The sequence below is a fragment of the Erythrolamprus reginae genome, chromosome 5, assembly GCF_031021105.1.
Source record: "Erythrolamprus reginae isolate rEryReg1 chromosome 5, rEryReg1.hap1, whole genome shotgun sequence".
Classification (NCBI taxonomy): Eukaryota; Metazoa; Chordata; class Lepidosauria; order Squamata; family Dipsadidae; genus Erythrolamprus; species Erythrolamprus reginae.
The window spans coordinates 107,462,073-107,474,993 of NC_091954.1; the positions used below are offsets into that span (position 1 = coordinate 107,462,073).

Consider the following 12,921-nt stretch of genomic DNA (forward strand, 5'->3'; position numbering starts at 1 on the left):
AAGCGGTATATAAAAGCTAAATGCTGTTGCTAAATGCTATTGCTATATTTGAGGGCTGCCACAAAGAAGAAGGGGATTTGTCCAAAGCATCTGAAGGCAGAGCAAGAAGCGATGGATACAGACTAATCAAAAAGATAACCATTTTGGAACCAATTAGACAGTTAGAGCAATTAATCAGTAGAACAGCTTGCCTCCAGAAGTTGTGGATGCTTCAACACTGAAGGTTTTTAAGAAGAGGTTGGACAACCATTTGTCTCCTGCTTGAACAGCAACTCTGCTTTTCTGTTAAGGTGGAGAAGTGGATTTCTAGTCCAGAGAACCCAGTGATATTGGATTAAATAATTAGTCCTTTCTAATTGATTAATGAATGACTCATCAGATGTTGCTAGATATCCTTCAGAATGGCCATCAAAATAATATTTAACCCTCTGATTCAACTTCAACTAGTACATTGTAATCAGGGGTGGATTTCCATTCTCGCTACTACTGGTGTGCTGTGCACGTAGCCTCACTTCTCTGGTGTGTACGCATGTGCTCCCCAGCGAGATTTTGTTTCTGTGCATGTGTGCATGCGGGATTATGACAATTTTTTTTGCTTTTGTGAAGCAACTTTTTTGCTTGCACAGAAGCAAAAAAACCCCACCGAAATCTCATACACGTGTGCATTCCCTTGCAAGATTTTGCTTCCTGTGTATGCACAGAAGCATGATGTCAATGGGAATGCATGCGTGCACGCAGGAGAAGTGAAGCTGGGTGCGCAGCGACCGGTTAGGTCCCACAGAGTTGGTCTTCTCTGGGTCCCGTCGACTAAACAATGCCGTCTGGCGGGACCCAGCGGAAGAACCTTCTCTGTGGCAGCTCCGACCCTCTGGAATCAGTTCCCCCCGGAGATTAGAACTGCCCCCACCCTCCTTGCCTTTTGAAAACTCCTCAAAACCCATCTCTGTCGTCAAGCTTGGGGGAACTGAGGCACTTTCCCCTTGCCTATGTAGTCTCTGTGCATAATATGACTATGTATGTTTTATATACTGGCGTTTCTTTTTAGATTTTTATATGTATAATTGTTATTTTAGATTCTAATTATTAGATTTGTCATTATGTATTTTTTTTATCCCTGTTGTGAGCCGCCCCGAGTCTGCGGAGAGGGGCGGCATACAAATATAATAAATAATAATAATAATAAATAATAATAAAATCACTCTGGGACATGAACGTTAACTAAAGCTGTGCGTGCAGCGCAGTGATCACGTCCTTTACCATACCGGTAGCAACCTGTTACTGATGCTGTTAGGCCAGAGCTAAACACAGGTAAAGCTTGGATGAGATGCTTGGAAGGATCTGGGCATGTTTTGCAATTACTGCAGATAACTTAGGGCAGTGAGGGTGAACCTTTTTTCCCTTGGGTGCGCGCAATATCGTGCATGCGTGAGTGCCCACACCCATAATTCAATGCCTGGGGATGGTGAAAAAAACTTCCCCTGCTCCCCGGAGGCCCTTTGGAGGCCAGAAAGAGCCTGTTTCCCAACTTCTGGTGGGCCCAGTGTTTCGCCTTCCCCAAGCTCCAAAGGGCTTCCCTGGAGCTGGGGGTGGATAAAAGTGCCCACCCTCACCTCCTGGAGGCTCTCTAGAAGCCACAAACAACCTCCCAGAGCCTCTGTGTGAGCCAAAAATCAAATGGCCGGCACCCACATGCATGTTGGAGCTGAGCTAGGGCAACAGTTTGTGTGCCAGCACATATGGCTTTGCGTGCCACCTGTGGCACCCCTGCCATAGATTCACCATCACTGACTTAGGGTGTGTGTTTCCTGATTACACCTCTGTGTCCATAAATGAGTATTTCAGGTGTAATTACAACAGGACTAAAGATACATCTCTGTGAACACTCTTAATTTAGTTAATGCATTGGGTTTTCCCCCCCTCCAATAAAGTTGTCTTTTTCTCTCTCTTGACAGATCTTGAATCTAACAGCGATTTAAATAATGAGGATTATGAATATGAGGATGAAGCTAAGCTTGTCATATTTCCAGACCACTACGAAATTCCTTTACCCAATATAGAAGAACTGCCAGCACTGGTGAGTGAATGAGAGAATGGGATAGCCAAAAAGAGAGAGAGAGAAAAAGACTGATATTGGCTTTATGGATTTAAGGAAGTCAGTTGCCTTGTTCAATGTACAGGAAAACTTGTATAGACTTGTTACTGCCAACACAAATTATTATACTTGCCATGCAAAGATCGTAAAATTTATGTATGGTATGTCTGTGTGTATGTCTGGTTTAATAATGGGTTTTTAATTTTTTTAAAAAATTTATTAGATTTGTTGTGAATTGTTTTATTATATGTTGTGAGCCGCCCCGAGTCTACGGAGAGGGGCGGCATACAAATCTAATAAATAAATAAATAATAAATAAATAAATAAAGGGCAAGATTCTGGAATGTTTTTTGTTTAATGTCTGTTTATTCTATCTGCATATCGTTTTGTTAACAGAAACTAGAGTGGATTAAAATGATTATCAGCAATGTCCATAATAAATATAATTAAAATTAAAACATTAACTAATCCCAGTGGTAACAATACCAGGATAAATCATAAAAATAGTGATGATAAGTAATAGATAAAAGACTTCATATGGAAATCAAATGGCAAGTGAATCAATGAAAGTAATTTAAAGCAAAATAGATTTAAGATGGTGAGAGCAAACTATTCCATCCAATTCTGTGTGAAAAGTTTTCTTTAGTAGCTTCCAGAAAATCACCCATTTTGAGAAAGTGTCAAAATGGGTGAACAGTGCAGTCAGGCAGTAGGGAAAGCAAGTAGGATGCTTGGCTGCATAGCTAGAAGTATAACAAGCAGAAAGAGGGAGATTATGATCCCGCTATATAGAGTGCTGGTGAGATTTGGAATACTGTGTTCAGTTCTGGAGACCTCACCTACAAAAAGATATTGGCAAAATTGAAGGGGTCCAAAGATGGGCTACAAGAATGGTGGAAGGTCTTAAGCATAAAACGTATCAGGAAAGACTTAATGAACTTAATCTGTATAGTCTGGAGGACAGAAGGAAAAGTGGGGACATGATCGAAACATTTAAATATGTTAAAGGGTTAAATAAGGTCCAGGAGGGAAGTGTTTTTAATAGGAAAGTGAACACAAGAACAAGGGGACACAATCTGAAGTTAGTTGGGGGAAAGATCAAAAGCAACATGAGAAAATATTATTTTACTGAAAGAGTAGTATATCCTTGGAACAAACTTCCAGCAGACGTGGTGGATAAATCCACAGTAACTGAATTTAAACATGCCTGGGATAAACATATATCCATCCTAAGATAAAATACAGAAAATAGTATAAGGGCAGACTAGATGGACCATGAGGTCTTTTTCTGCCATCAGACTTCTATGTTTCTATGTTTCTATCGGAAAGAATGGAGCAAGTCTTAATTTTAAGGGGAAGCAGTGATGGGGCTCCTACAGGTACAGTCAGATACGCAGAACTGGTAGAAACATTTTGGTCAGGAATGCAGAACCGGTGGAAAAATGTTGATGTTCATCTGAATCTTTCCTCTACTTCAGGTGACAATAGCTTGCGATGCAGTCCTGAGTTCAAAATCTCCCTACAGAAAGCAAGACCCAGACTCATGGGAAGAAGAGTTGCAAGTCTCAAAACATGCCAACACTCTGGTGCAAATGGACAATGGGGTCAGAATTCCACCCAGGTGAGACTGTTGTGTTTTATATACGAAAAAGTAAATTATTGAAGGAAGGAAGGAAGGGAGGGAGGGAGGGAGGGAGGGAGGGAAGGGGAATGGAATGGAATGGAATGGAATAGAATAGAATAGAATAGAATAGAATTCTTTATTGGCCAAGATTGGACACACAAGGAATTTGTCTTTGGTGCATATGCTCTCAGTGTACATAAAAGAAAAGATACATTTGTCAAGAATCGTGAGGTACAACCCTTAATGATTATCATAGGGTACAAATAAGGAATGAGGAATCAATCAATATTAATATAAATCATCAGGATACAAGCAACAAGTTACAGTCATACGGTCATAAGTGGGAGGAGATGGGTGATAGAGGAAGGGGAAAGGGAAGGAAAGGAAGAGAAGAGAAGGAAAAGGAAAGAGAAAGAAAGGAAGGGAAAGAAAAGGAAGAAAAGAAAATGTATGTTTCTCTATTTAAGAAAAGAAATATCTCTGAAATGATGACCCAATGGGGCACGGATTCTTTAGCAGTAATGAAAAGGAAGATGTTCTTCTGGTATTCTAATGGGCTAGAATAGAAATTTCTCAATTGATGATAGGATGGGGAGTGATACTCTCATTATGATTTTGTTTCTATATTTTGGGACTCTGATCATTGTTGGCTAAGGGGCAAAATATATTTCTGTTTCCTTGAGTAGATAAATACATCTGGGTTTAGCATAAAAGAAGTAATCCTAAATCAACTCGTTACAGCAAGTCCTCGACTTATTTATTTATTTATGGTATTTATTGTATTTGCATTTGTATACAGAATATTTTTGGGGTATACGCACCGGAGTATAAGACGTATCTTATTTTGGGGGAAGAAAATAGAGGAAAAAAATCTACCTACCAGGTATTCATCTGGCTAGCCTCCTTAGTCTGTTTAGCTTCAGCACATTATTTTATCCCCTGGTTAGGGCTGAAAAAGACTTTTTCAGAGGGAGTAGGAATGAAAACAAGCCTGCAAAGATTTAGGGCTGGGAAAAAAACCTTTCCGAGATTTAGGAAGCTGGGAAAATCGTTAGCACCTAGTTAGGACTGGGGGGGAGTAGCTTCAGAAAACCTATATTTGGAATACAAGACACACCCAAATTTTCAGCCTCTTTTAGGGGGGTTGAAATGCGCGTCTCATACTACAAAAAATATGGTATATAAGAAACTTCTATTAGAGAACTACAGTTTTGAAAAATCAGTGGGGTGGAGTCTCTGGAATCATAGAAAAAAATGAGGTGATCTTTTGCTAATTGAATCCCTGGTAATTCTAAAGCTGGAACCAGCTTCCTGCGGGCTGTTTGACTCTGCAAATTTGTTTTTCAGCGGCTGGAAGTGCTCCAAGTGTGACTTACGGGAGAACCTTTGGCTAAACCTCACTGATGGATCAATACTCTGCGGCAAATGGTTCTTTGATGGCAGTGGAGGAAATGGACATGTGCTTGAACATTACAAGGAAATGGGTTATCCCTTAGCAGTGAAGCTTGGAACGATTACTCCTGATGGTGCAGGTGAATGAAAGCTTGTGTTGATGGTCATCAACAGACCTTTTGGTCTCTGTACTTTGTTCTTCACTATCATTGTACACTGCTCAAAAAATAAAGGGAACACTTAAACAACACAATATAACTCCAAGTAAATCAAACTTCTGTGAAATCAAACTGTCCACTTAGGAAGCAATATTGATTGACAATCAATTTCACATGTTGTCAACACATTCAACTTTGTACAGAACAAAGTATTCAATAAGAATATTTCATTCATTCAGATCTAGGATGTGTTATTTGGGTGTTCCCTTTATTTTTTTGAGCAGTACATATGTACTGTTTTTTTGGAGTATAAGACGCACCTCTTTCCTCCCTAACAGAGGCTGAGTCTTCTACTCCGAAAGTAGCTTTTTTGAAGCTTTTTTTTCAGCCCTAACGAGGTGCTAACGATTTTCCCAGCTCTTACCTTGCAAGCTTTTTCATTGTCACTCTCTCCGAAGAAGGTTTTTTTCCAGCCCTAACCAGGGGATAAAATAATATGCCGAAGCTGACCAGACTAAGGGCGTTAGCCAGATAAATACCTGCTAGGCCTGCTAATACCTCCTTCAAAGCCACTCCAGTTTTTTGTGTCTTTCTTCTAGTGGTTCAAATCCCAGTAAGGGTATAGCCAGCCAATGAGAACATAATAAGCTGGAAATAGAGCTACTGTATATTAGTCTCCCTTCCTTTTCACTTATCAGCAAAATATGTCACACATGTATATAATAGTTTGTTGTATCTGCCCTGGAGGTGCTGAAAGGCAAAAAGGAAAGCAGTATGCTTCCTCCCATATACCAGGTATACCAGGGTGATTTGACAGAAGAACAAGCATACATACATACATACATACATATATACACATGCATACACACACACACACACACACACACACACACAAGTAGGATAACCCACCCAGGCTTCATGCTCTGGGGAATCCAGAGCATGATACCATGGTCTTTCGAGACTGAAGGATACCAATATATATATGTAGGTCTGGACATATTCAGGTTTCTTCCCGTGTAAGTTTCAGAGAGAGGAAGAAACCTGAATATGCCAAGACCTACATACTTGTACCCATGAAAATCTATACATATGTGGGTTTTATTTTTTGCTGAATTAAAAATTAAGGGAGACTAGGATAGACTTGTTTTGGCCTTGTTCTGGCCTCATCAGCTAGCCATATCATCTCACATATATATATTTACATATTTTTGCTGATAAGTGAAAAGGAAGGGAGCCCAGTATGGATCTATTTCAACCTTATTTTACAGATACATCCCCCCCCCCCCCACACACACACAGAGAGAGAGAGAGAGAGAGAGAGAGAGAGAGAGAGAGAGAGAGAGAGAGAGAGATTATATTATAGTAGCAGTTACAAGCCAAATACAAGTAGCTTCTAGTTCAGAGAGAGAGCGAAAGAGTTCAGAGTGGGCTGTGCCACGCCCAGCCTTCTAGCTTCAGTTTCGATTCTCTGCACAGACTCAACTTACTTAGTTGCTATGCCTATTCACAGGCTGACCTTGTTACCATTGGCTCTCCTAGTTCATTAATATCTTAACAGACTTGTGCTTGCTGCCTGATGAATTCTAATAATAGAAATCCAGATATTTAAACTTGTCAAGATTGAGAAACATTGGGTTAGACGAAATCCAAGACAACAATCTGACCTCAGTGGGACTTTAGTAGAGACAAACAATTTGCAGTGTTGCTCTGTTACGGTTTTTAGTTCTGTGTTGTTCTGCTGGGAGTAATTCTTCATCGCTTCTCTCTAGCCAACCATTGGTTATGCTTAAAAATATCCACGCAAGGTTCATTTAGAGCCACACTGACGCAGAAAAGTTGACTGGGTGTCATGCTGCATCATGACTTTACTGAAAAAGCATGAGGCCTCTCTGAACTTACATTTATAGAAGGGAACAATAACCCGCAGTGAGAAACAGAGGCATTCTTAAATTGGGATGCCAGCAAAAGGCCATGTGGTGTATCTATAAATGCCAACAGCATCATTCTTGGTGGACACAGGGAGAGAGAATGCTGGGCTTGATAAATGCTTGGCAGAAGAATAAGTAGAGGATTTTTTTAAAAAAAATGCCAATGCCAAGCTGGATTTTATGAAAAATGGAGTGGAATAGAATAGAGAATAGAGAAGAGAGAAGAGAGAAGAGAGAAGAGAGAAGAGAGAAGAGAGAAGAGAGAAGAGAGAAGAGAGAAGAGAGAAGAGAGAAGAGAATAGAGAATAGAATAAAATAGAGAATAGAATAGAGAAGAGAATAGAATAGAGAATAGAATAGAATAGAGAATAGAATAGAATAAAATAAAATAGAATAGAATAGAATAATGGACACAGAGACATTATTTTTTTCAGAGCAAAGCTGTTCCGAGCTAGGAAGAAATCTCTCTGGGTTGAGAAGAAGCTCAAACGAGTAAATATAGACATCTAGTCCAACCCCTGCTGGACCCAAGCAGGAGTCCCTACACCATTTTGGACAAATGGAAGTCCAATCTCCCTTTGAAAGTCTCAAGTGTTGGACAGTTAAGAGCTGCAAAAAGTTGGCTTATTTTGTGGATGTAGCTTGCCTGCCACATGACCAGGTGGGTGTGGCTTGACAATAGGGTGACACCCCCCTTAAAGGTCATGTGACTGGCTTAAAAGTCATGTGACTGGCTTAAAGGTGGCCAAGTTGACATCACTCACATCAAGGGTTTGGGTTAGGGTTAGGGTGCCTGGCCTCTCCTCGCCTCAAAGAGATACAATTTCCCTATCTATTTCCTATTACTGAACATCCAAAATATACTATTTAATTCTATGTATATATGCCATATGTATACATACATATTAGGTTTATGGTTAGGTTAGGTTTATTGGATTTATATGCCGCCCCTCTCCGCAAACTCGGGGCGGCTCACAACAATAATAAAAAACAGTACAGTACACAATACCAAATCCAATGCCCACCCATCCAGTTACAATTTAAATTAATAATCTCATAAAAACAGTATATATAAAAAACAGGCACACAGTCAATCAATCAACAAAACAACATGGGCAAGGGGGAGGTGTTTTAGTTCCCCCATGCCTGATGGCAAAGGTGGGTCTTAAGGAGTTTACGAAAGGCAGGGAGGGTGGGGGCAATCCTAATCTCAGGGGGGAGCTGGTTCCAGAGGGTCGGGGCCCCCACAGAGAAGGCTCTTCCCCTGGGTCCTGCCAGACGACATTGTTTAGTCGACGGGACCCGGAGAAGGCCAACTCTGTGGGACCTAACCGGTCGCTGGGATTCGTGCGGCAGGAGGCGGTCCCGAAGATATTCTGGTCCGGTGCCATGAAGGGCTTTATAGGTCATAACCAACACTTTGAATTGTGACCGGAAACTGATCGGCAGCCAATGCAGACTGCGGAGTGTTGGAGTGATATGGGCGTATTTAGGAAATCCCATGATAGCTCTCGCAGCTGCATTCTGCACAATCTGAAGTTTCCGAACACTTTTCAAAGGTAGCCCCATGTAGAGAGCGTTACAGTAGTCGAGCCTCGAGGTGATGAGGGCATGAGTGACTGTGAGCAATGACTCCCGGTCCAGATAGGGCCGCAACTGGCGCACCAGGCGAACCTGGGCAAACGCCCCCCTCGCCACAGCTGAAAGGTGTTTTTCTAATGTGAGCTGTTTTTCTAATGTGAGCTGTGGATATTACATACAGACATATAAAAATATACATTATCTACTATATAAACTGTATGTGTATGTACACACCCACACACACGCACAGCTCTTCTAAAATTATACACATTCAACATCATTTACTGCGATAGGAAAAAACATACCTAGAGCCCAGAAGGGAAAAAAAGAAAAAAATTCAAAATTTTTCTACCGGTTCTGTCTACCTGACTGTACCTGTAGGAACCCATCACTGGTGTTGGAGCTCTCACAACTTTCGCAGGCAACTTCTGTTCTACTGGTTGATCACTCTCACTGTCAGAAAGTTCCTCCTTATTTCCAGGTTGAATCTCTCTTTGGTCAGCTTCCATCCGTTATTCCTTGCCTGGCCTTCTGACCTTCTGTGGCAGCCCCTCAAGCATTGGAACTTCTATCATGTCACCCCTGGTCTTTCAAGATGGGTTAAATCAGGGGTGGATTCTGGATCCTTTTGCTGCTGGTTTGCTCAGGGTTGCGTTGTGCATGCGACGAATCAGTCAAAAAATCCAAGATGGCGGCGCCCACAGAGACACTGACAGAAACTCAGTTCTGTGATGTCATTGCTGAGTTGATACTGGTTCTAAAGAACAGGTTAGAACCTGTAGGAACCCACCTCCGGGTTGAATTACAATAACTCCTTGTCTCTGGCCTGAATGAATGAATACACAAATGAAATGTGTGATTATTTATCTAATGAGATTTGTATCTCCCCCTTCCTCTTGGAACTCAATATAGTATACAGGGCATAGTTCCCTCTAAGCTGAGCAGTGAGCAATCGCTCACTTAAAAATCATCATCAACTCAGAGTTTTCCAAACCTGCCCAGAAGCCGAGAGGGAAAGAGTGAGAGGGAAGGAGAGAGAGAGGAAGATAGGAAGAGAAACAGATAGAAAAAAGAGAGGAAGGAAAAGAGAAAGAAAAAGAATGGGAGTAAGGAAGAGAGAAAGAAAATCAAAATCTAGTTTGAAACTAGCTCAACTATTTAAGTGGCATTTTGATATTGATAGAGTTGCCCTATTATGAGCTCACTGTTATAGACACACAGTATTTATTTATTTATTTATTTTATTATTTCTGTGCTGCCCAGTCCCGAAGGGACTGCCGCTCAGACACTATACTTTTCCGCCCACCCCAAAAAAAAATTAGAGGGAACACTGATACAGGGAGTCCTGGACTTACAACTATTCATTTAGTGACTGTTTGAAGTAACAAAAAAAGTAACTCATGATGGTTTGCAGCATCCCCATGGCCACATGAGCAAAACACTGATTCACATTTATGACTCTCCCAATGTCTTGGAGTATCTGATCACCTTTTGCAACCTTCTGAGAAGCAAAGTCAATGGGGAAGCCAGATTCACTTAAATGTTTTACTAATTTAACTTCTGCTGTTGTAATTTACTTACTTACTTACTTACTTACTTACTTACTTACTTACTTACTTACTTACTTACTTACTTACTTACTTACTAAGACAGCGTATAACAATAATCCAATACTAAAAACAATTAAATCCCATTATAATAAAAAAACCAAACATACATACAGACATACCATGCATAAAATTGTAAAGGCCTAGGGAGAAAGAGTATCTCAATTCCCCCATGCCTGGCAGCAGAGGTGGGTTTTAAGAAGCTTACGAAAGGCAAGGAGGGTGGGGGCAATTCTAATCTCTGGGGGGGAGTTGGTTCCAGAGGGCCAGGGCCGCCACAGAGAAGGCTCTTCCCCTGGGTCCCCCGCCAAGCGGCATTGTTTAGTTGATGGGACCCGGAGAAGACCCACTCTGTGGGACCTAACTGGTCACTGGGTGCAGCAGAAGGCGGTCCCTGAGATAACAACTGTCTTGCTTAGCAATAGGGAAATTTTGGGCTCAATTGAGTGTTCTTAAGTCAAGGACTATCTGTAATAGATTCCCCTGATTTCTTCCTCAATGTCAAATCTCTTTGGGTAAGTTGAGTATAGCCACTGGTTCAAAGTTAACCCATGAACTTTGATGAAGAAATGTGTGCTTGACCTTGAGTTGGCCCGGTCCTTATCCCGTAGTTTAACCACTGTTGCACACTGTTTATAGCAGCAGCAACAGGACTTAAACATAAACACCACTTCACACTGCTTTACAGCCCTCTCTAAGCGGTTTACAGGGTCAGCATCTTGACCCCAACAATCTTTATTTTACCCACCTCAGAAGGATGGAAGGCTGAGTCAACATTGAGCCTGGTGAGAGTCGAACTGCCAAATTGCAGCCAGTCGGCAGTCAGCCGGCTTAGCCTGCAGTACTGTACTCTAACCACTGTGCCACCTCGGCTCATTACAATTTGTTGAAAGTTGACTTAGAATCTTGTTGCTCCTCCTTCCATAGTAAGTGGAGAATTTCTGCTAGGAATTTTTTGTTACCTGCATATTGTATCTCCTTGATCTGTAGAGAGGTGCTTCCCAACTTTGGCAACTTGAAGATATTTGGACTTCAACTCCCAGAATTCCCCAGCCAGCAATGCTGGCTGGGGAATTCTGGGAGTTGAAGTCCAAATATCTTCAAGTTGCCAAGGTTGGGAAACACTGCTGTAGAGCATGGAATATCAAATGCTATTCATAGGTTACATTTGGTGAATTAATCCCTTTGTTCTTACTTTTGCAGACGTTTATTCCTTTGAGGAAGAGGAGGCTGTTTTAGATCCTCATATTGCCAAACATTTAGCTCATTTTGGAATTGACATGCTCCAAATGCATGTGGTAAGTGACTTGTCCTTTGTGCCCGGTTATAATGACACACAAATATCATAAATAACTCAGGAAAACAAATAAATAACAACAATAGTACTTCAACTTATATACCACTTCACAGTGCATGACAGCACTCTCTAAGGGGTTTACAGAGTCAATATATTGCCCGCAACAAGCTGGACCCTCATTTGACCAATCTCAGAAGGATGGAGGGCTGAGTCAACCTTGAGTTGGTCAGGATCGAACTCCTGGCATTGGGCAGAGTTAGCTTGCAATGCTGCATTCTAACCCCTGTGCCATAATGGCTTCTTTTGTTTCTCTTCCTTTTTCTACAATTTTTCACTTTAGGCTTTTCTAATGAAATATATCTGATAAAAATTTTAAAAGAAAAATAAATGCTATTAGTCTAAATAAGAAACAGTTGTAAATTGAGGACTACCTGTACTTGAACATTTTTGTGGATGTAAGGAAAATTTTATGTACAAAGCTATAAAATGTATTTATTTATAACATTTATTGGCTGCCCGTCTCGCCACAAGGTAATCCTGGGCCGCTTGCCATCTTAAAAAGTTCAAAGCTTTGCAAAGCCTAAAATTACATAAATAAAATGCTGGATGATTGACTGAAAATGCGACCTAACTGTGGGATACATGTATTGATTTCAATTACTTGGATAACTCAGCAGGTGGAGACATAGTCACATATCTCAGCAATTGTAAAATAAAGTAGTTTTATGCTGAGAGTTTGTTTCCTTTTGGGATGAATCAGGGGTGAAATCCAGCAGGTCCTGACAAATTTTGGAGAACCAGTAGCAGAGATTTTGAGTAGTTCAGAGAACTGGCAAATACCACCTCTGGCTGGGCCAAGAATGGGGTGGGAATGGAGATTTTGCAGTATCCTTCCCCTGGATTGGAGAGAGAATGGAGATTATGCAGTATCCATCTCCCAGCAGTAGGGTGGGAATGGAGATTTTGCAATATCCTTCCCCCAGGAGTGGGGAGGGAATGGAGATTTTGCAGTATCCTCCCCCCAGGATTGGGCAGGGAATGGAGATTTTGCAGTATCCTTCCCCCAGGAGTGGGGAGGGAATGGAGATTTTGCAGTATCCTCCCCCCAGGATTGGGCAGGGAATGGAGATTTTGCAGTATCCTTCCCCCAGGAGTGGGGAGGGAATGGAGATTTTGCAGTATCCTTCCCCCAGGAGTGGAGAGGGAATGGAGATTTTGCAGTATCCTTCTCCCAGGAGTGGG

At 41.4% G+C, this 12,921-nt stretch overlaps 1 protein-coding gene across 1 annotated transcript in view; it reads left to right on the forward strand.

Annotated features, from left to right (window-relative positions):
* Nucleotides 1-12,921, forward strand: part of USP13 (ubiquitin specific peptidase 13) — a 106,631-nt gene that overhangs the window by 51,092 nt on the left and 42,618 nt on the right. Inside the window, exons 4-7 of the mRNA XM_070753674.1 lie at nucleotides 1,953-2,074; nucleotides 3,571-3,713; nucleotides 5,064-5,248; nucleotides 11,586-11,680. Of these exons, the coding sequence (XP_070609775.1) occupies nucleotides 1,953-2,074; nucleotides 3,571-3,713; nucleotides 5,064-5,248; nucleotides 11,586-11,680 (545 nt within the window). The remainder of the gene's footprint in view (nucleotides 1-1,952; nucleotides 2,075-3,570; nucleotides 3,714-5,063; nucleotides 5,249-11,585; nucleotides 11,681-12,921) is intronic.